Source organism: Cucumis sativus, chromosome 4 (assembly GCF_000004075.3).
Source record: "Cucumis sativus cultivar 9930 chromosome 4, Cucumber_9930_V3, whole genome shotgun sequence".
Lineage (NCBI taxonomy): Eukaryota > Viridiplantae > Streptophyta > Magnoliopsida > Cucurbitales > Cucurbitaceae > Cucumis > Cucumis sativus.
This window is the reverse complement of record NC_026658.2, coordinates 11,012,390-11,040,370: the sequence shown is the minus strand read 5'-3', so window position 1 is coordinate 11,040,370 and position 27,981 is coordinate 11,012,390. Positions and strand designations below refer to the sequence as shown.

At 34.1% G+C, this 27,981-nt stretch overlaps 5 protein-coding genes across 9 annotated transcripts; all 5 read left to right on the top strand.

Moving 5' to 3' along the window:
• Window positions 1-784: 784 nt before the first annotated feature.
• On the top strand, window positions 785-2,861 carry LOC105435332 (L-ascorbate oxidase homolog). The gene is made up of 3 exons (XM_011656008.2): window positions 785-1,150; window positions 1,237-2,346; window positions 2,431-2,861. The coding sequence occupies exons 1-3, from the start codon at window positions 900-902 to the stop codon at window positions 2,729-2,731; spliced, it is 1,662 nt and encodes a 553-aa protein (XP_011654310.2). The 5' UTR covers window positions 785-899; the 3' UTR covers window positions 2,732-2,861.
• Window positions 2,862-9,757: 6,896 nt separating this feature from the next.
• LOC101215788 (receptor-like cytosolic serine/threonine-protein kinase RBK2) lies at window positions 9,758-14,275 on the top strand. 5 transcript variants are annotated; one of them, XM_011655208.2, is made up of 10 exons: window positions 9,759-10,074; window positions 10,456-10,577; window positions 11,466-11,570; window positions 12,025-12,376; window positions 12,468-12,719; window positions 12,790-12,944; window positions 13,044-13,123; window positions 13,222-13,357; window positions 13,465-13,611; window positions 13,823-14,275. In XM_011655208.2, the coding sequence occupies exons 4-10, from the start codon at window positions 12,046-12,048 to the stop codon at window positions 13,964-13,966; spliced, it is 1,245 nt and encodes a 414-aa protein (XP_011653510.1). In that variant the 5' UTR covers window positions 9,759-10,074; window positions 10,456-10,577; window positions 11,466-11,570; window positions 12,025-12,045; the 3' UTR covers window positions 13,967-14,275. The 5 variants fall into 5 exon arrangements, with proteins under 5 accessions (XP_011653512.1, XP_011653510.1, XP_031740743.1 ...); XM_011655210.2 differs by lacking the exon at window positions 11,466-11,570 and having other exon boundaries at window positions 9,758-10,074; window positions 12,468-12,659; XM_031884883.1 differs by lacking the exon at window positions 11,466-11,570 and having other exon boundaries at window positions 13,465-13,491.
• Window positions 14,276-15,832: 1,557 nt separating this feature from the next.
• On the top strand, window positions 15,833-17,861 carry LOC101221409 (L-ascorbate oxidase homolog). The gene is given in 4 exon segments (XM_011655207.2): window positions 15,833-16,080; window positions 16,190-17,302; window positions 17,405-17,421; window positions 17,424-17,861. Coding segments are annotated over 4 exon segments (1,659 nt in total). The 3' UTR covers window positions 17,705-17,861.
• Window positions 17,862-21,134: 3,273 nt separating this feature from the next.
• On the top strand, window positions 21,135-23,241 carry LOC116403253 (L-ascorbate oxidase homolog). Its single transcript, XM_031883868.1, has 3 exons — window positions 21,135-21,506; window positions 21,598-22,707; window positions 22,811-23,241. Exons 1-3 carry the CDS (start codon window positions 21,256-21,258, stop codon window positions 23,109-23,111), a joined length of 1,662 nt encoding a protein of 553 aa, XP_031739728.1. The 5' UTR covers window positions 21,135-21,255; the 3' UTR covers window positions 23,112-23,241.
• Window positions 23,242-25,638: 2,397 nt separating this feature from the next.
• On the top strand, window positions 25,639-27,722 carry LOC101221649 (L-ascorbate oxidase homolog). The gene is made up of 3 exons (XM_031883877.1): window positions 25,639-25,988; window positions 26,080-27,189; window positions 27,285-27,722. The coding sequence occupies exons 1-3, from the start codon at window positions 25,738-25,740 to the stop codon at window positions 27,583-27,585; spliced, it is 1,662 nt and encodes a 553-aa protein (XP_031739737.1). The 5' UTR covers window positions 25,639-25,737; the 3' UTR covers window positions 27,586-27,722.
• Window positions 27,723-27,981: the final 259 nt, after the last annotated feature.

Genomic DNA, 27,981 nt, shown 5'->3' with positions numbered 1-27,981 from the left:
AATCCCAAACTAATAGAGTTTTAAATATTTATCCTTTTGATACTAGGCACTAATAGAGGGAGGGAAAAATAGAAGGGCTACGGGAGATGAGATCAGATCTGGTTTGAGGGTTTCGAAAGGGATCTACCGAGGCCGTACGCAGGGCGCTGTCAGGAATTCACTACTAACTCGCGGCATAGACATTAACTTGTAGGGAGTTATACTCCCAACGCCCTTCTTAACGGCATCAAGAGATTCCTTTTGAAAACATGTTATACGAAGTCAAGAGTTATGGCCAACTCCTTAGTACTTGTTTTGTATATTTCACATTAACATACCAGTTTAAAAGGTAATCTAGAAACACAAAGTTTTACTACAAATGGGTAGGAAATGTCCAATGTGAAATTTAGTACACATCAATGGATTACGAAAGTTTGAATAATTCTCACATTTTTTAATGTTGACGAAAAAGACATATATCCACAAACGTACAATGAAAAGATAATTTTCTAAAAAATTAATAAACATAATTTAGATCAAGTAATTTTCGTTTGTCTATTTTCTAAAAAATTAATAAACATAATTTAGATTAAGTAATTTCCCTTTGTCCACGTGTCTCTTTTACTCCACTATTTTTGGAGGGTTGGTCAACCACAAATTTAAATATGGGATGAAACATTTTGTTTATAGATCAGGAACGGTTGCATTCTTCTAAAAAACGAATGGTAGGGAAATATGAAAGGCTAGAAAGTAGGAGAAAAACTTGAAGATGCAAATGTTGAGAAACTGTATATAAATGAAGGATTCGAAGGGTTAGCCATCAGGGAACGGACAACAACCCATCTTGGGATATACATAGCCTGCTCGAGAATAAGAGCAGTGATTTGAAAATATAGACAAAAAGAAGGGAGAGGTAGAAGATGGCTGGGATGATGTTTACCATGCTGCTTTGCCTCTCGGCTGCAGGAATGATGGCGACGGTCCGTGGTGAAGACCCTTATTTCTTCTTCACATGGAATGTCACCTATGGCACCATCTCTCCCTTGGGTGTTCCCCAACAAGGCATTCTTATCAATGGTCAATTCCCCGGGCCTAATGTAAACTCCACAACCAACAATAACTTGGTCATTAACGTCTTCAATAACCTCGACGAACCTTTTCTTCTACATTGGTATATATATGGAACTGCCACTTATATTCTCATTATATGTAATGTAACTCTTTTGACTTATTATTTAACTGGAATTGCACTTGCAGGAGCGGAATTCAGCACAGGAAGAACTCTTGGCAAGATGGGCTACTTGGAACCAATTGTCCAATCCCACCGGGAACAAACTTCACCTACCATTTTCAAGTTAAGGACCAAATTGGCAGCTTCTTCTACTATCCATCAACTGCCATGCACAGGGCAGCCGGAGGCTTTGGTGGCATACGTGTGAACAGTCGTTTACTCATTCCTGTTCCGTATGCTGACCCTGAAGACGATTACACGGTCCTTATTGGTGATTGGTACACCAAGAGTCACACCACACTTAAGCAATTTTTGGATAGCGGTCGCTCGATTGCTAGACCCGACGGTGTCCTCATAAATGGAAAGACATCAAAGGATGACGGAATCGATGAGCCACTCTTCACCATGAAGCCTGGAAAGACTTACAAGTATCGAGTTTGCAACGTGGGTCTCAAGACATCTCTCAACTTTAGATTCCAAGGACACACCATGAAGTTGGTAGAGATGGAGGGTTCTCACACTGTGCAAAACGATTACAAATCACTTGACGTCCATGTAGGGCAATGCTTTTCAGTGCTAGTCACAGCCGACCAGGAGCCCAAAGATTATTACATGGTTGCATCAACTAGGTTTATTAAGAGCGCTCTTGTTGGGAAAGGAATTGTTCGATATACTAATGGAAAAGGTCCTGCCTCTCCTGAAATTCCAAATGCACCCATGGGTTGGGCTTGGTCCCTCAATCAATTTCGTACCTTCCGTTGGAACCTCACTGCCAGTGCTGCAAGGCCTAATCCTCAAGGCTCCTACCATTATGGTTCCATCAACATTACTCGTACCATCAAGCTTGTCAATTCAGCTACTAAGGTGGATGGTAAGCTACGATATGCCATCAATGGTGTCTCACATGTTGATCCTGAAACTCCATTGAAGCTTGCTGAGTACTTTGAAATCACTGACAAGGTGTTCAAGTACGATACAATTTCTGATGAGGGGTTAGCCGAAGGTGTAACCACTGTGACTGTTGCGCCTAATGTTGTTAATACAACTTTCCGCAACTTCATAGAAATTATTTTTGAGAACCACGAGAAGAGCCTCCAGTCATGGCATTTGGATGGCTACTCATTCTTTGCTGTTGCGTAAGTATCGTGGGTTTGAACAATTATTGTGTAAAAATACAACTTAGGCATGACTATAATGATTTTTTTTTCAATATTCTACAGCATTGAGCCTGGGAGATGGTCTCCAGAAAAACGATCCAACTACAATCTTCTTGATGCTGTGAGCAGACATACAATCCAAGTGTTCCCTAAGTCGTGGGCAGCCATACTTCTTACATTTGACAATGCTGGAATGTGGAACTTGAGGTCCGAATTGACAGAAAATCGTTACTTGGGGCAACAACTCTACATGAGTGTGCAATCACCAGCTCGCTCCCTTAGAGACGAGTACAATATTCCAGACAAAACTTTGCTATGTGGTTTAGTGAAGGACTTGCCATTACCAAAACCATATACCATTTGAGATGATCCATCCATTCCTTCCTCACTCCAAATGAGATATCATCATCATACATTATCACATAATTTTGGAGAAGCTGATTTTTCTTGTATATGATTGGTTGCGAGTAAAAATAAAACGAATATTTCCTTCTCATTAATATCTTTGTAGTATAGAGGCTTTATTTTGAGTAATTTTGAAATAAATTAAATATTCTTTTTCATTTATTAAGCTTCTTGTGTTGAAGCACATTTTGATTCTAAGTACGATTTAAAAAAAAAAATAGAAAAATTTACCAAGTATTTACATCATCAACAATTGAGAAGTGTAAATATGTTAATCAATTTTTCTATTTTTTACAATTTCAATATATAATTTCCAAACGACATTATTTTATTTTTACTTTATTTTTTATTTGAAGAAAATAATTCTAAGAGATTATAATTTTACATTTACTTACTGTGGATTAATAATAAGAGGGTTATGGTCGTTCTCAATTGCAAGAAAACTAAACTGCATGATGAACCAACGAAAATTGTAAGTATTATTCAAGTAAACAAAGTCTAGCTTGGGTTATGCCGATCTCTCCCCATTCATCAGCTTTTGTTTATTGAATCATTACTTTAGCTCTATCTAACGTTTTCACCTAACCAATTTAATTAACGAAGTTAACAAAATCATTTCAAAGTAGCTCTAACTTTTCTAAATCAAATAGATGAAAATCCATGCATATAATTGAATTTTTCAAATCACATTAAGTTCAAGAGATTTTTAGTTGGAATGACCAATTTTCATGTCCTAGGTTAGTTAGAACAATCTTCATCTAAATAAAATAACAAGTTAACCTAACCTATTGCTTCTAATTAAACCTCATCAAAAAAGTCACGAGTCAAAGATCTAAATAAAAGCGAAAGTCATACGTTCCCCTTGCATCCAAACATATAATAAAAATTCATTCAAATAACATGAGTGTGAAGCCAAATATATAATAGAACTAAGTTCATAAGCTCTCACAAATTCTAAGAAATAAAAGGGAGATCTCTATAAAACTAAGCTAGAACAATTGTATCTTAGTCTTCCATCCACATATGCTAGATGATGAGGAATTGTTTGTGGACGAAAACAGACTTAAAAGCTTGGAAAATAGAGAGAAAATAATAGAAGTACGACTGGAATTGAAGGTGCGAAAACATGGTGGAAGAAAAGGATATATATAAAAGCGACACAGGATTGCAACGTTGTGACAAAATTTTAAAAGTGTTGAAATTAAACTTCAGGACACATTGTGGCACTCTAGGGCGACACTGCATGCTTTTGCTGCGCACTGCCCTCTTTGCCTTACAATGTCGCACATGGCGTTGTGGGGCTTCACAAAATAAGCATAAATGACTTTTTTTATTTTTCATTTGTTCTATTGATGTCTTTTGCTCGTTTATGCTTTCAAAACTACGTAAACACTGATTTCTATCCTCTAATTGCTCAACATCTATATCATAGTCAAATAAGATCATAAGATACTAGAAAAATTATGATGTAAGCGAAATAAAATACGTATTTCGAACACTACCAGATGAGTCCATGCTTTGAAAAAGTTTTCATTATAAATCCTGTTCACCCCTGAATAATTGTCATACCAATCCTACAACTTGTTCAAGTTAAATGCATTATTCCATACCAATTTAATATTTTTTTCCTCACTACAATAATAAGAATTTATAAAAATATATGATTCATCTATATAATTTTACTAAAAAAACCATAGAGTTATTTATCCTGCAACACTATTTACTACAAAATAATATAATTTCGTTTACAGTATCAAATTTCTTTTACTATCCTACGATGAATTCGTGAGAGATGATATTGGTATGGGAGGAGGAGAGTCACGAAACTTGCCACAATTTTAGTTTAACTAAATTAGCAATTACGTTAGCATTTTCAAATTATATAACTATTTTATAAAATATAATAAAATTTTAGATTTTATCAAGATATCTTGACTTTCATTAGCGTATATTAGCTAACATTGAAATGATAGACACGTGTAAATATTTTTTAAAATTTATTATATTTAACTATTTTCCAACCACGTTATTATTTTATGAAATTTTGGATGATGATGGTAAAGTTTATTTACATTGAAAGATATAACAAAAGTTTAGGATTAATATTATTTGTATAATTTTACTTTTATTTCAAGTGAACTATATATTTATGAGTGGGGAAGCAAAGAATATGTAAATCATTATTGTATTCGTAAGGCAACAGCAATTACCACTCAATACTCATTTGAGTACAACTTGATGTTTTAATGATGGTCTCGCTCTATGATCTGATCTCGTACAACTTCGTCCGTCCCAATTCCTTTCACATTCCCATTGAGTTCAAATTATAGGACAAAAAAAATCTTAAGTATAAAACCTAATTAACAAGAATCATTATATTCTCCCCGGTGAACCTTAATTAATATGTTAGAAAGGTTAAACTATAAACCTATTCATTTGAATTTCTTAACTCTTTTACCACATTTGGGACAACGAATTCCAAGGAACTATGAAGCATGGGGAGTTTCAAACAATTGATGTAGCACACAACATGTGCTATCTAATTGCATTTAATTTGGAATATTGTTCTACCATTTTATGTTTCAATTTGATTATTTTATAGTTTTTGAGTAAACTATGTGTAGAATCTTGAGTTGATGACAAATTGGAGCTTAATTGAACAAAAACGAAGTCAAATTACATCGACGGGTGCCAAATTATAGACTCAATACTCTCCTTGTTACACTTTGTTCCTATTGATACCCCTTGGGTCTTTATACACTTGATACGCTCTTGATGTACACGTACTTGATACACACCTGATACTCTTGATATGTAACACACGTACTTTTTACCATAAAATAATTTATTGATTGAATGTTGATTTTATTGTAAGTTGTTGTAAGATATCCTTGATGCATTTCAAATGTTACTTCAAGTATTTACTGATTAATGTCTAATACACTCAAGTATTTAAAATGATGATATGTTTATTGTTTGGTGTACGATAACTTAATTAACTTGTTGACATATTAAAACTACACTTACTATAATGTTTAGGGCTTCTCGCACATTTATCATGATAGGTTTAATAGATTAGGCCTATAGCTAGCACACAACTTATGGTTTTGCAAAAATATCAAAATTAAACCCAAACCCAAACTATAGATTTGAAAATGGAAAATTACAAATTTACCCTCATGTTGTGCTTCACTTGCACACTTGATTAGTTTGATACACTTGATAAGTTAATGTTTCACTAATAAGTTTGATACACTCGATGCACTACTGATAAACTTGTTATGTTTCACCGATACACTCATCGAATTTGATACAGTGATATGTTTGATAAAATTGATGTATTGCAAATACAGTTAATTTCTTGACTGATAATTCAATTGCCTAAATACACTTGATATACTTGAAGTCCTACAACTGATACACTATTGATATACACTTGTAAACTTGATTGATATACTTGATAAAGATTCACTTAATTTATTGTTATGTTAATATATTTTACTAATATATTGTTGATATACTTGATAATGATACACTAAGTTATATCGTTCATATACTTAATAACGCATTGACTTATGCAATTGATACTCATGATACAAAGATTATACTATACTTAACTATAACTACAATGAATTACAAACATTTTTAATAAACGAAAATCACATAGTAGTAAGTATATATATCAACCAACTAATATGTATAATATAAGTACATCACAACACTAATATATAAAACTGATATATAAAGTAAAACCAAAACAAAACCAACGTAAAGAATAAAAAAAAATCATTTGAAATTATATTCAACTCCAAAGTTCACATTGAAGAAAGCAGAGAACAATCGTAGATAAAGTTAAATTCTTCAAATCAACAACTATTATATATCAGATTGCATTTAATGTACCATTGAATATCCTAAAATCAAGATTAATACAAAAATTAAAAAAAAAGAGAAGAATTTGTGGATGCCAAATAGTAGTATATCCACTTCAAAACCCTAAAAAAGAAAAGAAAGAAAAACTATAAATAAAACTTAAAAATCGTTTAAATCGTTGAAAAATACAAAAAAAATCGAACTCCTAAAACCACAAGGATAAAATCGAAATAATCAATAAAAATGAAGGACAAAACGAAAACCAGAAATTCATCTTCATATGAGTTTCAAACAACTTGACAAATGATTCACAAACGAAGATGCCCTTACCGATTTCGAAAACCAATTGAAATCTACAAATGAGGAAGAACGAATTGCAGAGAACGTAAAAGAAATGATGACTAGGACTTAAAAGAGTGTGAGAAGAATATCTTGAAGGGTAGTTTAAGAATAATAACAGATTTAATATAAAAAAATATTTACAAGAATGAGGAAATCTCGTATTTGCAACATTCTTAAATTGCATGTCATATTTGTTATATACTATTCCAAAAATTACCCAATACAATTTTCCACTAAAGAGTGGGAGAAGAAATACAATATTGAAGAGTAGTTTGAGAATAACAACAAGTTTTAGATAAAACATATTTTAATAAATGAGAATTTTGCCATATTTGCAAAGCATGTACCAATATATTTGCTACATATTATTCTAAAAAAGCTATCCACAACAATTTTTCAAGAAAATTTACGAACAACTGACACTTTTGGAGAGAACAACCTTTTGCTCTCAAAAGACTCCCTCACTACACTTAAAGTTTCCCTCTAATTCTCTTGCTTTCTTTCTTTCTCTCTTTGCTTACTTGGTTTGCTTTTTTCACAAATGAGGATCGTACCTTTTATTTATAGGCATAAAATCGTAGGAGCCCAAACCAAAGATTTCTCTAAAATTCTAACTATTCTAGATATATATTTTTAATCTCATCATTATCTAAAGGAATTCTAATTCCTTAACCTTCTTTTAGATATTTATTTACATCCTTCAACATAGTTCTAGAGAAATTTAACTTACACACTAATGACATATTAGGGATACTTCAAAATTATGATGGCATTTCTTTTTTGATTCAAGTGGCTTTCATGATAATGCTTCATCATGTGTAATTTTAAATGTAAACATGAACATGACCTTACCTGGCTTGATATTCCATTTCTTTAATGTTAAAAGAAAATGAATTCCAACACATACATGTTTTACAGATTTTCATAAAAATAAAGGTGTATTACTAACAAATCAGTTCTTACATATACATAGCTTTTCATATACAAGAAAAAGAAGAGATAAAAGAGAGGTTTTTTTTTTTTTTGTACTCATCTTCATCAATGAAGAAAGATCCTTCCCGTGGACGTAGGCTTCATTTTGGCCGAACCGCGTAAATCCTTGTTGCATATCCTTCTCATCTCCCTAAACTTCACATTGATGTATGTATCATCTACTTAATAAAGCCATAAAGAAATTTCATTAGGGTTTTGAACAATAGAGAGAAAACGAAGAAGAAGAAGAAAGAAACAAAGGGAAGGTAATTACATTTCTCTTTCCTCTTTTCTTTTCTTATTTTTCTTTTCTTCAACATGCACAGATAGTTATCTCCACCTCACGCGTGCACGGCTGCAAAGAAACCTCGTGGCCTTCTCCCCTCCCAATGTTCTTTATTTGGGTAATTGTAATGGATGACCATTTGATGAATAATAATTAAGGATATAACAACATTTAAAAAAAATTGCAAATATAGCAAAACTATCGTTGATAGACTCGTATGATCTATCGGTGATAGACCAATTTTTACAACATGATCTATCAGTGATAGACTCTATCATTGATAGAATTTGACAAATTTTGCTATATTTGTAATTTTTTTTAAATGTTACTATATACTTAATTATTTTGAATTTAACTGCTAAATTTGCAACTATCCCTCTTTATTTTCATGCACCAAATTGAGGCCCAATTAACCAAAACATATTATTAGGCCCAACATTCAAAGTAGCAGCATCCTCAGGCAGATTAACTTTAGTGCCTCCTACAACATATCCCACACAAGTCCTGACGTTGGAGATATGATTTCATGCATGCAAACGATGTTTTATATCATTATGAGTGTTAAGTTTCTTGATTTCTCTAACAACTTTAAAGTCTCTTGTCATCGTGTAATGACGAAAAATGCACTCCACGATTTGATGTGTCCTAGATAACGAGTTTCACTGTTTCAAACTATACACGGTCTTCAAGAACTCCAACATCACAAGCTAAGTTACCTTGGCTCTGATACTACTTGTTGAAGAAATTGGCACAAAAGAAAGAGACTCACTCACAGTTTTACTTAAATTTACTCATTAACTCTTTTACTTTATTTCTTCCTCTCTTTGCTTACTTTGCTTTTTTCACAAATGAGGATCACACCTTCTATTTATAAACATGAAATCCTTCAATCCCAAACCAAAGATTTTTCTAGAATTCTAACTATTTTTGATATTTTTAATCTCATCCTCATCTAGAATTCTCACCTAAATATCTAGGATATTTCTAGATTTTTTCTTTTAGATATTTATTTACCTCTTTCAACATAATTTCTAAAGAAATCTAATAGTTAGGGTTGGTATATATATCTTAACATAAAATAGATGGATGTTGTGACTTGCTTTATAACTTTACATATATTAACAATAATTTGATTTGATGTTCCCAAAAACAAGTTAACCGGTCAAGAGTTGAGTTCATCAAAATTTAATTTATGCAAGTAAATAAAAATTACTATCAATAATTGAAATATTGAATAATTTTAATTATAATATAAAATTAAGGGAAATTTTAAAAAATAGCAAATTTTGACAAAATATTTACAATCTATAGTAAATTTTATGACTGATAGTGATTGATATGTTACCGTGGTAGAAGACCACTATTAATAGAATCCAAAATTTTGATATAGTTTGTAATATTTTAATTTATTATGCTATTTTAAAAAACGTCCTTAAAATGAATATAAATATGTATTAAAAAAGAAATTGTTAAATGATGTTAATTTAAAAGTCCCTAAAAGAGTGTTTTTCACTCTCATAGGCGATGACAAAATATTGGGATATGTTTTCATGATTATCTGTGATGATTACTCCTTAACGAAATCTTAGAATTCACGATTTCGTTTCTTCACATTATAGCTTAAATTTTGCTTATTGGCAACAAGAATGGAAAGAAAGAAAGAAAGAGACATTGTTTATTTCTTGAAGCAGAAGGGTAGATTGAGGGAGTTGGAGTTAACTCCTTTCTCCATATTTTCCATTTCTCATCTCTTTTCTCTCTTTACGTCCTTCTCTTCTAGTGCTCATTCAATGCAAAATATCTGAAAACTCCTCCGCTTTTTCTTCAAGGTACCTTCCACTTTTAGGTTGTTCACTTATTTGGATATCTATTGTATGTTACGTTGGTGATTATTCATTTTTTATACTTTATGTGAGAGGAGAAAGCTTAGGGGGAAAAAACTTAGAAAAGAAGTAAAAAGGAAATGAGATTTTTGTATTTATTAGAATTGGAAAAGAAGTACATGTTTTCGAGGAGAAAGAGGGAATTGAGAGAGTCGTCGTTGAAGAAGGTCATGAACTGCTGGAAAGAGAGTGTGGAAATTGCTATTTATATGAAGAAAATTCAAACAGATCGAGAAAGATGTTTCTTAACAATTAAATTTAAAAGATTAGAAAAGTTATGTGAACTTTGGCGACTTTGATTATTATGTTTTTACTACTTTTGCTCAGAGCTTCCATTTCCATGGATGGTGTGCCATCAGCGTTATTGCTCAAAGATGGCTTCGATGTTGAGTAACAAACAAGGAATCAAAAGGGGGAGACTAAGAATTTCATGCCAAAAGACATAGTCGGTTAGTTATTTTTCTTTACAATGAAGCATGAATTTATAAACAAATGAAAGAAAGAGAGAGCGTGGCCATCAACAGCAAGGCCAAGATTATGGCATTCTAAGAAATGTAATATTGCGTAGGTTTTTAGAGAAATTGTGAGGTTTTCTTCGAAATTGCTAGCTATGAATTGTAAAAAAAGTCTACGACTTTTGGTCTAGAAGTGTTTTGAGATATTGTGTGATTATTTGAGAATTTTGAAATATTTTTATGTTCTTTAAAAGAGATTTGAAGATAATCATAGAATAATTAAGAGAAGTTGTGGTAAGAGTTTAAGATTTGAAGAATGTTGCCCAACATGATTACCCGTGTACTATGTGAATGTCTCTCACCCGTAAATACGAAGTGAAGGTCTTTCCAGGGTACGTCAGAGAAAGATATATCTTTGGAACCCACATCGACATACACATAGACTTTAGATTGTGTGGTAGGGGTGCTTTGCACATTAATTAGGAACCTCTGTGTGCACTTAGATCATAGATTTACTTTGTTATGCACTCGTGAGAGTACTTCGATATATAGTATGACAGAAATTGCTTTAATGTTATGCACTTAGAGATTACACGATACATAGTAGGACAAAGATGTGCTCTGAGTTTGGAAATGAAATTACTTGACATAGAATGCAAGAGATTCCTGTATTGTGTATATTGAAACTTTATGCCTAGGACAAAAATTTTGTTATAGATTTTGGTTATGATTTTTACCAAGACATATCTATGGTTTAAAGAGCTACTTTTTACGAAATTTCTAAGCATTTTTAAATATCTCGAGTTTTCAAATTGCTCATGTTTCAATTGTATTTCAGAGAGTTTTGAATTTCTATTGAAAATGTGATTTTTTTTATTGAAGTTGTATACTTACAAGCGTTCACCACCCGTTGGACTTCTTAACTCGTTCTTTTCTTAAATTTGATGAAAAAGCATTTGAGTTTTCAACGAGCCTACTGAAATTGAGGTATACCACTAGTCTTGCATATGTTGCGTATCAGTTAACTTATTTATACATGTCAAGTAGTACAATGTTACTTTTATTGAAAGTGGGTAGTCTTAGGTTTGAATAGTCTGCTATCTGAATTCTATCGAATAGTGTTTGATGAGATATTCGTAGTGATATTTTAGAAGTGTTATATAGTTTTCTTGTATATATATTTTATTTGATTCTCACAAAAAATATGTCAAAAGTTTTTAACTTTTTTAAAAAGGCTTGGAACTATTTTGAAAAGAAGTTTTAATGGTTTGACAGTGAGCTTAGCTAGAAGTGGTAGGTTTAGGTAAGGTGAGTTTTGGGTCACATGTTTGCTTTCACACATCAACTTCAATTTGTGATTTAAGAGTGCTTTGTGTGAATGTGAATAATGTCCAATATCCTGACGATGCTTTCTTTGTTTTTCTCTCCCTCTCTGTGGTAGGGTCATTTTGTTTTCTGAATTATGAAGGAGAAGGTAAATTCGTTTTCACCCACCGGAGTTCTTGAAGACTACTTTAGGAGCTCAGGACCCGAATCAACTTCTTCTGAGTTGGCCAAACCAGCAGGTTCCTTTTGGCGTGGAATATTCAAAATATTGGGGTCGAAATCCAGGAAGCCTGTAAGTAAATTGCATCCTCAGAGTGTGCTAAAGCTATCCAAAAGGTTGAGCAACAGTATGAGAGAGACTTTGCATCTTCACTTTGGGTTTGATTCCGATGTCTGCAACTTTAACTCGCCATGGAAGAATTTCACTCTGCGAGAACTCGAGGCTGCGACCAATTATTTCAGCCCTGGTCCGTTCACACCTAAAAAATTAAACATCATGTTTTTTAAATAATATTAGCATAATGGTAAACGACGTGTGTTTTTTGTTTTTGGTTGTAGAAAATGTGATTGGAAAAGGGGGTTATGCTGAGGTTTACAGGGGATGTTTGAAGAGCGGACAAGTTGTGGCCATAAAGAGACTGACAAGGGGAAGTTTTGATGAGAATGTTGGTGATTTCTTACTTGAACTTGGAATAATGGCCCACCTCAACCATCCCAATACCGCCAAGTTAATTGGCTATGGAATCCAAGGTGGAATGCATTTAGTTCTCGAATTTTTTCCTCATGGGAGTTTAGCTTCTACGCTTCATGGTAATTATGCTAAATGATATATTTCTTTTCATTTTTTCAAGTAATTTTAAACATATTGGCCATTCTCTAGGTTTAAAGGAGAAGCTGGAATGGAGCATTCGGTATAAAATAGCCATTGGAATCGCAGAGGGTTTAAGATATCTACATGAAGGATGCCAAAGAAGAATTATCCACAGAGATATTAAAGCCGCTAACATTTTGCTCACTCAAGATTTTGAGCCTCAGGTATTTAATATAATGTTTCTGACCTTAATGAAGATCATATTACTCCATCATTTACTGCTCCTCAAATGGTATTAAAGTCCAAAAATAATTGTTTAACAGATTTGTGATTTCGGGCTTGCAAAGTGGCTGCCAAAGCAATGGACTCATCATATAGTATCAAAATTTGAAGGCACATTTGGGTTTGTGAATCTTATATGCCATTCTCTTGTTTACCAGTAGTGTGAGTCTTACATATATATCAACTCTTAACTTATTCCTCCTCCTCCTGTCTTTGTAGCTACTTACCTCCGGAATATTTATCACATGGTATAGTAGATGAAAAAACTGATGTTTTTGCATTTGGAGTTCTCCTATTGGAGCTTGTTACTGGACGTCGTGCTCTTGATTACTCTCAGCAAAGTCTTGTTCTGTGGGTGAGTTCTTGAGTACTCGCTTTATGCAACAAGGTTGCAAAGTTAATTTTGTTCAATCATCTGAAGGATGGGCACTGATTAACTCGGATCTTTTCTACCTTCATCAGGCAAAGCCGTTGCTGAAGAAGAACAATGTGAGAGAACTTGTTGATCCTTTTACAATAAATTATAATTCACGACAGATGAATCTTGTTCTTCTTGCTGCTTCTTTATGCATACAGCAATCCTCAATTCGGAGACCTTGTATGAGTCAGGCATGTTGTCTTTATTATTCTCAAATTAATTACTCTTCTTATATATATAACAACCAATTAAGTTGGAATTAGATATTGCATTTAGTACTTATGTTAGTTTGATTTGGTCGAATCTATTAGATATGTTCATTTGAAGCTTGCTTTAATTCTGATGTTTGTGATTCAAACCAAAAGTCCAAGAACAATTACTGTCCAAACATGTGATATGCAGGTGGTTCAGATCTTGTCTGGAGACCTGAGCTGCATGAGAGGGACCAGAAAAATGCAAATACCTTTCCTTCGAAGAGCTTTTCGTGAAGAGTTATTTAGAGCGGAGCAGCCAAGATTGAGAGATGTTCTTATGGAACATCCATAGGTGGTGGTTCCATGAAAAAGTAAAAGACAGAGCATGGCCCTGTTGTGTTGTAGAGGCTCGAGGTCAAGTGCAGCTCCTATATTTGGCTATTGGAAGCTGCAACCTTGGCTTGGGGAATATAGATTCAAATGCTCCCTATTCCAAAGCTTTGTTTATAATCAGAACATAAATACCACAAAGAGGGTCTCAGTTTCTTGTCAAATTTTGTTTACATATGTCTTAGTCGACGTATAAAATGAAACTTTTGAACCATAAAGACATGATAAGATATAGGAATATAATTCAAATATAATGTGCTTACTTTTCCCACGTCTTACTATTTACAAGTCACTGTCATTACATTTCTCTCATCGACTGTAACAAAAGACTTCGACCGAAAACTTATTTTGAAATAAAATTTAATATTTAAATGTGAAAGTAAAACTTTGAAATTTTGAGAGCCATGGTTGAAATGTGGAGAATTTTCTGTAGTTTTATTATTATGTGAAGTGAAAGATATATGAGATACTTGTTTATTATGAATGTGGAGCAAAAATAGAAAAATGATTATTGTATTTAAATACAAATTTGTAAGGCAATACAAAATAAGTCCAACTGCACTTGCACAATTGAAGAAGACTCGCTTCTATGTGCGGGCACACACATATCAAGCACATCATAGTTATTTAATTTGTCCAATGAGTAATATTGGACCCAAGTAGAAATCTCATGAAAGAAAATAACACACTAAAGGTTAGATTGAAGCAAGTCAATTCTAAATTTAATTCTAAATCTAAAGTACATGAGGTAGGTTTAAGAGGTCAAAACAAGACCTAAAGTGTACGTGACTTTAGGAAAAGGAAAGAGTTATGATGCCTATATCAAGTAAGAGAATTATAAAATAAAATTAAAAAAAAAAAGTCAAAAGTGTAAGTTACATCGTGTAGTCATAATGGAGTGTATTTATAGGGGATTTGATATAAAGCTTATCTTTGTCCAACTAAAACTAGCATATGAGTTTCATAGTTGTAGCTCATATGTATGTTATCTTTTAAGTTGAATGGTTCAAAGCATGACAAATAGGGAAGGTCGATCGATGTTCTTGTTCGGGCAATATATTGAAAAGTGGGCATGCGTAAAATATGCTCCATCCAACATTCGGCAAAGCTTGGTCTTAAAACAGCCTCGACCTCGACAACGAGCTTGTGCTTGGCCCAAACAACCCCTTACTAGGCACTTCTAATTGTCTCTTTAGTTTATATCATGTTTTTTCTCGACTTTGTTATTTCAAAATATCAATAATAACATTTGGTTTAAAATCACCCGGTTATCCACCTAAATCATATATAAGATTAAATTAAAAATATATATTAACAACTTTGTGATCACAATATTAAAATAAAAGCAATCAACATGCAAACAATTTCAATCAGAATGTATTAGTTCTAAAATTAGGACACTAAAATTTCGAGATAAATATGAAATAATGAGCTTTTCAATTAGTGAATTAGAATGGAGTGGTAGTTAAAAAATAATTGCCCCACCTGTGGTTTTTAATCCACATTCTCGGGAGAGTCAACCACTAATTTATGGAAGGGAACATTAAATTTGAAGAGTGGTGTTGGCATTTTTTCTTTTGTTATAAACGAGGGGTAGGGAAATATGCAAGGCTAGAAAAAGGGAGAGGTTAGAGAGCAAAAGTAGCAGTGTGAATGGTACAGAAATTGACTTCTAATGGGTTTATAAACGAAGGGATTGGAAGGGCTAGAACAGAGAAACAAAATAATAATCAATCTTATGTCTTTAGATATATAGTCTACTCCGAGAACAAAAGCACCGATTTGACAGCAATAAGAAAAGAAATCAAAGAAAAAAGGGGAGTTAACGATGGCTACAATGATGTTTACTGTGTTACTCTGCCTTTCGGCTGCAACAATGTCGATGGTTCGAGGTGAAGACCCATATTTCTTCTTCACATGGAACATCACTTATGGCACCATCTCTCCCTTGGGCGTTCCCCAACAAGGCATTCTCATCAACGGCCAATTCCCCGGACCTAATATCAACTCCACATCCAACAATAACATAGTCATTAACGTCTTCAACAACCTCAACGAACCCTTTCTTCTTCATTGGTATACCAATTATGTTTATTATTTACATCTCATGCATACACATTTAAAACTCTATTTAGTGGTTATCTCGATGGCATAATACAACAACAATATGGAATGGGACTTGCAGGAGCGGTATTCAACACCGGAAAAACTCATGGCAAGATGGACTACTTGGAACCAATTGTCCAATCCTACCGGGAACAAACTTCACCTACCATTTCCAAGTTAAGGACCAAATTGGAAGCTTCTTCTACTACCCACCAATTGCCATGCACAGGGCAGCCGGAGGCTTTGGTGGCCTCCGTGTGAATAGTCGTTTACTCATTCCTGTTCCCTATGCTGATCCTGAAGATGATTACACTGTCCTTATTGGTGATTGGTACACCAAGAGTCACACCACTCTTAAGCAGATCTTGGACAATGGTCATCGCTCCATTGCTAGACCTGAGGGTGTCCTAATTAATGGGAAAACTGCGAAAGGTGACGGAACCGATGAGCCACTCTTCACCATGAAGCCTGAAAAAACTTACAAATATCGAGTTTGCAACGTAGGACTAAAGACATCTCTCAACTTTAGATTTCAAGGACACACCATGAAGCTGGTGGAGATGGAGGGGTCTCATACCGTGCAAAATGATTACCAATCACTTGACGTTCATGTTGGCCAATGCTTTTCAGTGCTAGTCACAGCCAACCAAGAGCCCAAAGATTATTACATGGTTGCATCAACCAGGTTCATTAAGAATGTTCTTATTGGTAAAGGAATTATTCGATACACCAATGGCAAAGGTCCTGCATCTCCAGAAATCCCTAAGGCACCCATGGGTTGGGCTTGGTCCCTCAATCAATTTCGCACCTTCCGTTGGAACCTAACTGCTAGTGCTGCAAGGCCTAATCCTCAAGGTTCTTACCATTATGGTTCCATCAACATTACTCGAACCATCAAGCTATTCAATTCAGCTACTAAGGTGGATGGTAAGTTGCGATATGCAATCAATGGTGTCTCTCATGTTGATCCTGAAACTCCACTGAAGCTTGCAGAGTACTTTGAAATCGCTGAAAAGGTCTTCAAGTACGATATGATATCTGATGAAGGGCCAACAGAAGGTGCGACTGCTGTGACTATTGCTCCTAATGTTGTTAATGCAACCTTTCGCAACTTCATAGAGATCATTTTTGAGAATCATGAAAAGAGCCTCCAGTCATGGCATTTGGATGGATACTCTTTCTTCGCTGTTGCGTAAGTATCACTTGCTTGAAACAATCAATGTGTGTTGATAAGTATAAATTGTGGATCTGAAATTGATGGTTGAGTAATAAATTCTTGTTCAATATTTTACAGCATTGAGCCTGGGAGATGGTCCCAGAGAAACGATCAAACTACAATCTTCTAGATGCTGTGAGCAGGCATACAATCCAAGTATTTCCTAATTCATGGGCAGCCATTCTTCTCACATTTGACAATGCTGGAATGTGGAATTTAAGGTCTGAGTTGATAGAAAATCGTTACTTGGGACAACAACTTTATATCAGTGTTCTTTCACCAGCTCGCTCCCTTAGAGATGAGTACAACATCCCAGACCACACTTTACTCTGCGGTTTGGTGAAGGGCATGCCATTACCCAAGCCCTATACCATTTGAAACTATTCCCAAATACCCTTTTTAAACTCCAGTTGTGAAAATATGCTACCATCAAGTAATTTGGAGAGGTTAAATTTCCATGCATGAATGTTGCAAGTAATTAAAAATGTAAGATTATCTCTTCTTATAATTTTTCATTTGTAGTATTGAGCCTTCTTGTTTTTCTTTTGTCTTTTTTGCTTTCCATATAAAGAATTTTGAAATAAAACACAGATTCATTTTGCATCAATTAAATTTTCTAAAGAAAAAAATGTTTGATTCAATAGTCCTATTACTAATTACTCATTTCATGTAGTTATATTATATTCTACAATAATGTGATCAATGGTCAAATCTCCTCCTATTTTTGTTTAGTTATTTGTGGTATTATTAACGAGACTATATAGGTTCATTTTTTTTTTTTTTTTCATTTCTCCCCCCCCCCCCGAATATCATCCTACATGCATGTATTTTATTTTCTACGTACCCATACTAATTCATTGAAGGGTATTCTTTTTACAATTATACATCATCGTCATTGTTTTTTCTATCAACATATAATAACAGTTAATATAAGATTCTTCAAAATTAGAAGGTATTAATGAACACACATGTTACGAATATTTTGTACAAGTTTGTATGTTTTTAAATCGATCCACAATGAGTTTATTATCTAATTTATCAAATAATTTTTTTTCAATATAAACTATAAAGCAAACCACCTAGATTGAAAAGTCTTAAAACTAAAAAGATAAGAATTTGAACTTAACTTATATAGAACAAAAAAAAACTATCTTATAGCCTATAATTCTAAAATTAAATAAAATAAATATAATGTAAATGTGAATTTAAAAATTGCATCAGATAGAAAAAAGGAAAAAGAAAAATACATCTTTCATGCTATATTGTTGAGAGGGTGGAAGATCACTTACTTTGTTTAAAATAAATCATTATTTAATATATATTGTTATCTGATCCTTCAAAACTAATATTAAATTATAAAAATCATTATTGGGAGGGACAAATTCTCCAATGACCTTTTAATAAACTAGCCTCTAGTTCAAGTGATATACTCAATTTTTTTTTTCATTCTCGTGTTTACCTAGCTAACAAACAATTAATATACATATGTTTTATATTGAAAAATTGCATCATATGATAAAAACATATATTTAGAAAAAATAAAAACAACTCGTGACACCTCTTTTTTTATATTGCAAATATGACAACTAATTAGTGATATCATACGATAATCAAATGGGTATCAGAAAATTATCGGCTTTTAAATTTGATACTTTTACAATTGACATGTGTCATATTATCATAATTTTTTTTTGCTATTTTTACAAGTGTTCCTTTTATATTCATGATAACATATCAAGAAAGTATTGTTTTGACAATAATATTTGAAGCAAGAACTTATGAGAGTGTTATAAACAACAACCCTTGTTAAAGTTCAGGGTTAAGATTGCAATAGATCATAACTAAATGATGAAATTTGATGAAATTTAAACTATATAAGGTTAAAATTGATATAAGTTGATAAGATTAGAGTTAAATTGTACGGATATCCTCATTTTTTATTTTTCTCGAGTTGGGTAACAATTTGGTTTTTTATTTTAAATTTTTAAAATTAAATTTATTTTTTTCTAATTTCTTAGAATGAATATTATTTACATCTTTTTTAAGTAGAAGGAGTATAATTTTAGCCAAATTTCAAAAACAAAACCAAATTATAATTCAAATGTAGGACTATATTGACATATATTTAAATATTTTTTGGGATGAATACATATTCTCACTACTTCCTTATGTGCGATTTCTTCATTTTCTCTTCCAGAATTTCTTCATCTTCTTTGTCTGCTACACGATCATGTACCAAAATATAAACAAATCATTTATCTATTTCAAATAGATAGAGATAGATCATTATTTAATTCCAAATAGATAAATAGTGATTTATCACTATTATTGCTTCTTTCCCAAATAGATAGATAGTCGTCTATCCCATATAGACATAGATTGATTACTATCTATCTCAATTAATAGATAGATAGATCATTATTTATTCCAAATTTTTGTGCATCTTCTTTATATTATTACTTCTTCTTCTTGTTCGTGATTTCTTCATGTCCTCTTCCAGAATTTCTTCCTTCTTTGTTATCTCTCATCTTTTTTTTCTCATCTTCCTTTTTCATACACGATCGTGTACCAAAATATAAACGATCAGTCATCTATTCCAGATAGATAGAGATAGATCACTATTTATCCCAAATGGATAAATGATAAATCTAAATAATCTTGGTACACGACGATCATTTACTAAGATCGTTTAGATTTTGTACAAGATCTCCAAACGATCGTGTATCAAATACCAAAATTATGTACGAATATCATTTAGATTTGGTACAAGTTCATTTAGATTTGATACAAGAATATGTAAACCATGATCATTTAAATATTGAGACAAGACAAGTAATAGATTCAAACGATCATTTAGCAAGATCTGAAAATTTTGGAGACAAGAATTGAAATGAAAATCGGGGATGGGGACGGGAAATATAATGGCATCCCCATTGGACATCTCTAATTGAAAGTTTTTGCAAAGGGTGTGTTCACGCCCTTCAACAATACATCCCTCACCATTGATAGATAGTATGCTAATCGGTTAATAACTAATAAGCTTAATGGGCTCTTGAGACTCACACGTATAATTTTGAGTATTGATTTTTTTTTCTTCTTTTTGGTTTAAATATGGTTGAAAATTTGTGGTTAATTGTGATATTTTGTGACATAGGAGGAAAAAGGAAAAAATTAATAATTATCTTACCATTCACATTATTATTGGTAGGTGAGTTTTAACCATAAATCATTGATATCAAAGTTATGGTTGGATTTTATGTTAAAAGAACTCGTACATAATTAATGAATTATCTGTTCATGTTATTTTTATAGTTTTAAGTTTATGAATCTTAAAATGTAAATAGAAACATAAATGACCAACATCTGCCATACAACTTAAATAATTTATAATCTATAGAGATAAAAGACTATAATTATTATAACATTCAAATAACAATGACTGAAAGCATTTAAAATTATGAAACTAGAATTTAGAAACGCATTTAAAATTATGAAACGAGAATTTAAAAAACATATTAAGTAAATTTTATTTTATACAAAAAAAAATAAATATAATATTTAAGCTTTTAAAGTTTAGATAAAGTAGAACTTTAAAATTAATCTTTGTTAGCTCGTCTCTCTCTTGATCCACTATATTTGGAGAGTCAACCCAATCTAATTATTGAATGAAACATATCGTTTGGACCGGGATGTTGGCACTCTTCTAAAAAAAGGAGAGGTGGAGACATATGCAAGGCCCAAAAAAGAGGGAGCAGTTAGAAAAAAACTTGGAGTCAAAATGGTTGAGAAATTGTATATAAATGAAGGATTGGAATGGTTAGCCATCAGGGAACGAACAATAACCCATTTAGGGATACATAGCCTGCTCAAGATAAGAGCGGTGATTTTAAAAGAAGAATATTGAAAAAGAGAGAAGGGAGAGGTAGAAGATGGCTAGGTTGATGTTTACCGCACTGCTTTGCCTCTTGGCTGCAGCAATGACTGCGACGGTCCGAGGTGAAGACCCTTATTTCTTCTTCACATGGAATGTCACCTATGGCACCATCTCTCCCTTGGGCGTTCCCCAACAAGGCATTCTCATCAATGGTCAATTCCCCGGACCTAATATAAACTCCACGTCCAACAATAACTTAGTCATTAACGTCTTCAATAATCTCGACGAACCTTTCCTTCTACATTGGTATATATATGGAACTGCAACTTGTATTCTCATCATATTTACTAATGTAACTCTTTTTTAAATTATTAATAAATTGGAATGGCACTTGCAGGAGTGGAATTCAGCACAGGAAGAACTCTTGGCAAGATGGGCTACTTGGAACCAATTGCCCAATCCTACCGGGAACAAACTACACCTACCATTTCCAAGTTAAGGACCAAATTGGAAGCTTCTTCTACTATCCATCAACTGCCATGCATAGAGCAGCTGGAGGCTTTGGTGGCCTTCGTGTGAATAGTCGTTTACTCATTCCTGTTCCCTATGCTGACCCTGAAGATGATTACACTGTCCTTATTGGTGACTGGTACACCAAGAGCCACACCGCACTTAAGCAACTTTTGGATAGCGGTCGCTCCATTGCTAGACCCGATGGTGTCCTCATCAATGGAAAAAGTGCAAAGGGTGACGGAACCGATGAGCCACTCTTCACCATGAAGCCCGGAAAGACTTACAAGTATCGAGTTTGCAATGTGGGTCTCAAGTCATCTCTCAACTTTAGATTCCAAGGACACACCATGAAGCTGGTAGAGATGGAAGGGTCTCATACCGTGCAAAACGATTACGAATCACTTGATGTCCATGTGGGGCAATGCTTTTCGGTGCTAGTCACAGCCAACCAGGAGCCGAAAGACTATTATATGGTTGCATCAACTAGGTTTATTAAGAACGTTCTTGTTGGTAAAGGCATTGTTAGATACATCGATGGAAAAGGTCCTGCATCTCCTGAAATCCCTGAGGCCCCAATGGGTTGGGCTTGGTCCCTCAATCAATTCCGTACCTTCCGTTGGAACCTCACTGCCAGTGCTGCAAGGCCTAATCCTCAAGGCTCCTACCATTATGGTTCCATCAACATTACTCGTACCATCAAGCTTGTCAATTCAATCAGTAAGGTGGATGGTAAGTTGCGATATGCCATCAACGGTGTCTCTCATGTTGATCCTGAAACTCCATTGAAGCTTGCAGAGTACTTTGAAGTAGCAGACAAAGTGTTCAAGTACGATACCATTTCTGATGAGGGGCTAGCAGAAGGCGCAACTACTGTGACAGTCGCTCCTAATGTTGTCAATGCAACCTTCCGCAATTTCATAGAAATCATTTTTGAAAACCATGAGAAGAGCCTTCAATCATGGCATTTGGATGGCTACTCATTCTTCGCTGTTGCGTAAGTATCTGGGTGGTTTTAAATAATTAATGTGCTAATATGTTACCCATTTTAATCCCCAACTTAGAAATGACTGACGAATTCTTGTTCAATGTTTATGCAGCATTGAGCCTGGGAGATGGTCTCCGGAAAAACGAGCCAACTACAATCTTCTTGATGCCGTGAGCAGGCATACAATCCAAGTCTTTCCTAAGTCGTGGGCAGCCATACTTCTTACATTTGACAATGCTGGAATGTGGAACTTGAGGTCCGAGTTGTTGGAAAATCGTTACTTGGGGAGCCAACTCTACGTCAGTGTTCTTTCACCAGCTCGCTCCCTCAGAGATGAGTATAACATCCCCGACAACACTTTACTCTGTGGTTTAGTGAAGGACATGCCATTGCCCAAGCCATATACTATTTGAGACAGTAAATCCACCATTATTCCACACTCCAAATGTGAAAATGTGATACACCTCAAGTAATTTTGGAGAGGTTGATTTTTCATGTATATGATTGGTTGCGAGTAAACAATAAAAGAATATTTTCTGATAATTAATTATATCTTTTTTGTATATACTGTTTGTGTGCATGTTTTTTTATTCGATTTTATATGATGAGTTTTTAAATAAAAATAAATGTATACTTTTATTATGGAACTTCTATAAGACTTGATTCAATAATTCAGAAACAATAATAATGCTCCTTTAAAAAGGTATGTACTAGATAAGCTACAAATATGTGTAAGCTAAGGAAGAGGGCAATCATTTGTTTGCATTTATATTACATATCCAACTCATTCTTTAATAACCCTTTTCTTCTTAGTCTAATACAATTATATTTTTCTCTTTAATTTATCTTGAGAAAACTGTTCTAACCAATTATAACGCACCAATTATAACGCACCACCTCACTGCAAGAACCCAAGACTATTTCCACCGTCCGGCAATATACTGTTAACGTCAAATAAAACTTCATCCGACGTAACAAACTGTTCTTGCTAGGATTTCCCCACCTTTAAGATGGAACATCTTTGTTTCTTGAGAATTTTGATTTTTAGAGAGTTGTAGAGCAAGAAAAGAGTGTTATGTGTGTTCGTCTTATTTTGTGAACGAGTGTCTGATGAACTAACACTCACCAAGACGTCAGGTCTTGGTTTTGGGTGTTTCAAACATCTCTTCATTGATTAAGTAGTGATGAACTAATACTCACCAAGCCCTCAGGTCTTGGTTTTGGGTGTTTCAAACATCTCTTCATTGATTAAGTAGTGATGATCTAATACTCACCAAGCCCTCAGGTCTTGGTTTTGGGTGTTTCAAACATCTCTTCATTGATTAAGTAGTGATGATCTAATACTCACCAAGCCCTCAGGTCTTGGTTTTGGGTGTTTCAAACATCTCTTCATTGATTAAGTAGTGTTGAACTAATACTCACCAAGCAGTCAGGTCTTGGTTTTGGGTGTTTCAAACATCTCTTCATTGGTTAAGTAGTGGATTAATTTGAAACTTTAATGGAGAGTTTAATTAAGTTTGTTATGTGAATGGGACTTCACCGCTAGAATTGACTTAAATATTTTAACAAAATTGTATTTTAATAGCTGAGTGTGTTAATAACTTAACTACTTTTTTATTTCACTATCTATCTTTGTAATGTTTTAAGTTGAGATTTTGATTTTAGCCCTGGTCAAATTTTGTGGATTTTAGGTTTTAACTTAATTTTTTTATTTTTATCTTGGTTATTTAGAAAATGGGTGTAAGGTAAGAATTGAAAAATAAAAGAAAATGCGAGAAAAATGAGGATATAAATATAATTTATTTTAAAATTAGTTCTTTTCTAACTTAAGAAAATTTCAAACAAATTGAACACCCTTAGCACAAATCCTAAATCCTAAAGATTATTCGTGGATCAAAATATGTTATACATTCTTTATCTAAATTTAATTTAAAAAACTATCTAGTTCAAAAATCTTAACATTTATTATTATACACAATGTTAGGATTTTATTGTATAATCATAAAACTAAAGTTCACACACCATATCTTAGTCAAAATTTGTTAATCACGACAAACTTTATTGGATTCAGGATTAAAATAAACAAATCTTGATTGAACACTCAGTAAAAGTCCGTTGTTCATGAAATTATATATATTTTGATCATGCTAATACTCATTCCTTGCTATGTCCATTGCATGTTACACCCCGGCCTCTTGATTCATCAACTAAAACCAAAAGATGAAGATGTGATGGCCGGAGAAGTGTCAACATCGACCCTAGGTCACCATTTGTCATCACAACAAATTTTATTGGATTCATAGCAAATCACTTCTGCAACAACATTTGTATTAAATAAATTAAACCTCATTAAAAACTTGATTACAAAATATATATAATGAGACAAAAACGAGTCGAACTAATCCTTCTTGGAGTGTGAGTATAGCACTGTACTGAATTAAATTGATCAAAAACACAAATATGACCTGGAAGTGTTATAAACCATGAGGGGTACGTTTTTTTATAACTTTTTCCTAGAGTTAGCATTAATGAAAACTTGAAAGTTTAGGACTACTTTGTTACAGGTAATTGTTGTAGTTATTCTGTACTAAATATAATCATATTACTTTATAAACAAAAATAATTGGTTAGAAATAACATTGACTGGAAGCATTTAAATTATGAAACTAGAATTTAAAAAGTTTAAATAAAGTGAAAAATTGAAAATAATCTTTGTTAGCTCGTCTCTCAATTAATCCACTATATTTGGAGAGTCAACCCAATCTAATTATTGAATGAAACATATAGTTTGGACCGGGGATGTTGGCACTCTTCTAAAAAAGGAGAGGTAGGGAAATATGCAAGGCCCCAAGAAAGAGGGGGCAGTTAGAAAAAAACTTGGAGTCAAAATGTTTGAGAAATTGTATATAAATGAAGGATTGGAAGGATTAGCCATCAGGGAACGAACAATAATCCATTTAGGGATACTTAGCCTGCTCGAGATAAGAGCGGTGATTTGAAAAGAAAAATATTGAAAGAGAGAGAAGGGAGAGGTAGAAGATGGCTGGGTTGATGTTTACCGCGCTGCTTTGCCTCTCGGCTGCAGCAATGACAGTGACGGTCCGGGGTGAAGACCCTTATTTCTTCTTCACATGGAATGTCACCTATGGCACCATCTCTCCCTTGGGCGTTCCCCAACAAGGCATTCTCATCAATGGTCAATTCCCCGGACCTAATATAAACTCCACGTCCAACAATAACTTAGTCATTAACGTCTTCAATAATCTCGACGAACCTTTCCTTCTACATTGGTATATTTATGGAACTGCCACTTGTATTCTCATCATATTTACTAATGTAACTCTTTTTAAAATTATTAATAAATTGGAATGACACTTGCAGGAGTGGAATTCAGCACAGGAAGAACTCTTGGCAAGATGGGCTACTTGGAACCAATTGCCCAATCCTACCAGGAACAAACTACACCTACCATTTCCAAGTTAAGGACCAAATTGGAAGCTTCTTCTACTATCCATCAACTGCCATGCACAGGGCAGCTGGAGGCTTTGGTGGCCTCCGTGTGAATAGTCGTTTACTCATTCCTGTTCCCTATGCTGACCCTGAAGATGATTACACTGTCCTTATTGGTGACTGGTACACCAAGAGCCACACCGCACTTAAGCAATTTTTGGATAGTGGTCGCTCCATTGCTAGACCCGACGGTGTCCTCATCAATGGAAAGACCGCAAAGGGTGACGGAACCGATGAGCCACTCTTCACCATGAAGCCCGGAAAGACTTACAAGTATCGAGTTTGCAATGTGGGTCTCAAGTCATCTCTCAACTTCAGATTCCAAGGACACACCATGAAGCTGGTAGAGATGGAAGGGTCTCATACCGTGCAAAACGATTACCAATCACTTGACGTCCATGTGGGGCAATGTTTTTCGGTGCTAGTCACCGCAAACCAGGAGCCGAAAGACTATTATATGGTTGCATCAACTAGGTTTATTAAGAGCATTCTTGTTGGTAAAGGCATTGTTCGATACACCGATGGAAAAGGCCATGCATCTCCTGAAATCCCCGAGGCCCCAGTGGGTTGGGCTTGGTCCCTCAATCAATTCCGTACCTTTCGTTGGAACCTCACTGCCAGTGCTGCAAGGCCTAATCCTCAAGGCTCCTACCATTATGGTTCCATCAACATTACTCGTACCATCAAGCTTGTCAATTCAGTTAGTAAAGTGGATGGTAAGTTGCGATATGCCATCAACGGTGTCTCTCATGTTGATCCTGAAACTCCATTGAAGCTTGCAGAGTACTTTGAAATAGCAGACAAGGTGTTCAAGTACGATATCATTTCCGATGAGGGGCTAGCAGAAGGCGCAACCACTGTGACAGTCGCTCCTAATGTTGTCAATGCAACCTTCCGCAATTTCATAGAAATCGTTTTTGAGAACCATGAGAAGAGCCTTCAATCATGGCATTTGGATGGCTACTCATTCTTCGCTGTTGCGTAAGTATCTTGGTGGTCTTAAATAATTAATATGTTACATATTTTAATCCCCAACTTAGGAATGACTAACGAATTCCTGTTCAATGTTTATGCAGCATTGAGCCTGGGAGATGGTCTCCGGAAAAACGAGCCAACTACAATCTTCTTGATGCCGTGAGCAGGCATACAATTCAAGTCTTTCCTAAGTCATGGGCAGCCATACTTCTTACATTTGACAATGCTGGAATGTGGAACTTGAGGTCTGAGTTGACGGAAAATCGTTACTTGGGGAGCCAACTCTATGTCAGTGTTCCTTCACCAGCTCGCTCCCTCAGAGATGAGTACAACATCCCCGACAACACTTTACTCTGTGGTTTAGTGAAGGACATGCCATTGCCCAAGCCATATACTATTTGAGATTTGAGACAGTAAATCCACCATTATTCCTCACTCCAAATGTGAAAATATGATACACCTCAAATAATTTTGGAGAGGTTGATTTTTCATGTATATGATTGGTTGCGAGTAAAGTATAAAAGAATATTTTCTGATAATTAATTATATCTTTGTAGTATAGAGACCCTTTGTTTTGTGCTTTTTTTTCTTTCGATTTCTTATGATGAATTTTGAAATAAAATTAAACATACATTTTTATTAACTAAGGTTGGTAAGACTAAATATGTTTGGCTCAATTAATTTAGAAACAACTCTTGTTTACGAACGTATTTAATATATAAACTCAAATATGTTACCTAATAGGGCAATCTTTTATTTATATCATATTACATTTTCAAATCATCTTATGTGCATATT

What these genes read in the sequence shown, in the direction of transcription:
- LOC101221649 (XM_031883877.1), top strand. Translation starts at nt 25,738, where the DNA reads ATGGCTGGGTTGATGTTTACCGCGCTGCTTTGCCTCTCGGCTGCAGCA. An exon ending in GAACCTTTCCTTCTACATTG is followed by an intron (nt 25,989 to 26,079) that starts GTATATTTATGG and finishes TGACACTTGCAG; the next exon opens with GAGTGGAATTCAGCACAGGA. An exon ending in TACTCATTCTTCGCTGTTGC is followed by an intron (nt 27,190 to 27,284) that starts GTAAGTATCTTG and finishes ATGTTTATGCAG; the next exon opens with CATTGAGCCTGGGAGATGGT.
- LOC105435332 (XM_011656008.2), top strand. Translation starts at nt 900, where the DNA reads ATGGCTGGGATGATGTTTACCATGCTGCTTTGCCTCTCGGCTGCAGGA. An exon ending in GAACCTTTTCTTCTACATTG is followed by an intron (nt 1,151 to 1,236) that starts GTATATATATGG and finishes TTGCACTTGCAG; the next exon opens with GAGCGGAATTCAGCACAGGA. An exon ending in TACTCATTCTTTGCTGTTGC is followed by an intron (nt 2,347 to 2,430) that starts GTAAGTATCGTG and finishes AATATTCTACAG; the next exon opens with CATTGAGCCTGGGAGATGGT.
- LOC101215788 (XM_004149587.3), top strand. Translation starts at nt 12,046, where the DNA reads ATGAAGGAGAAGGTAAATTCGTTTTCACCCACCGGAGTTCTTGAAGAC. An exon ending in GACCAATTATTTCAGCCCTG is followed by an intron (nt 12,377 to 12,467) that starts GTCCGTTCACAC and finishes TTTTGGTTGTAG; the next exon opens with AAAATGTGATTGGAAAAGGG. An exon ending in AGCAAAGTCTTGTTCTGTGG is followed by an intron (nt 13,358 to 13,464) that starts GTGAGTTCTTGA and finishes TACCTTCATCAG; the next exon opens with GCAAAGCCGTTGCTGAAGAA.
- LOC116403253 (XM_031883868.1), top strand. Translation starts at nt 21,256, where the DNA reads ATGGCTAGGTTGATGTTTACCGCACTGCTTTGCCTCTTGGCTGCAGCA. An exon ending in GAACCTTTCCTTCTACATTG is followed by an intron (nt 21,507 to 21,597) that starts GTATATATATGG and finishes TGGCACTTGCAG; the next exon opens with GAGTGGAATTCAGCACAGGA. An exon ending in TACTCATTCTTCGCTGTTGC is followed by an intron (nt 22,708 to 22,810) that starts GTAAGTATCTGG and finishes ATGTTTATGCAG; the next exon opens with CATTGAGCCTGGGAGATGGT.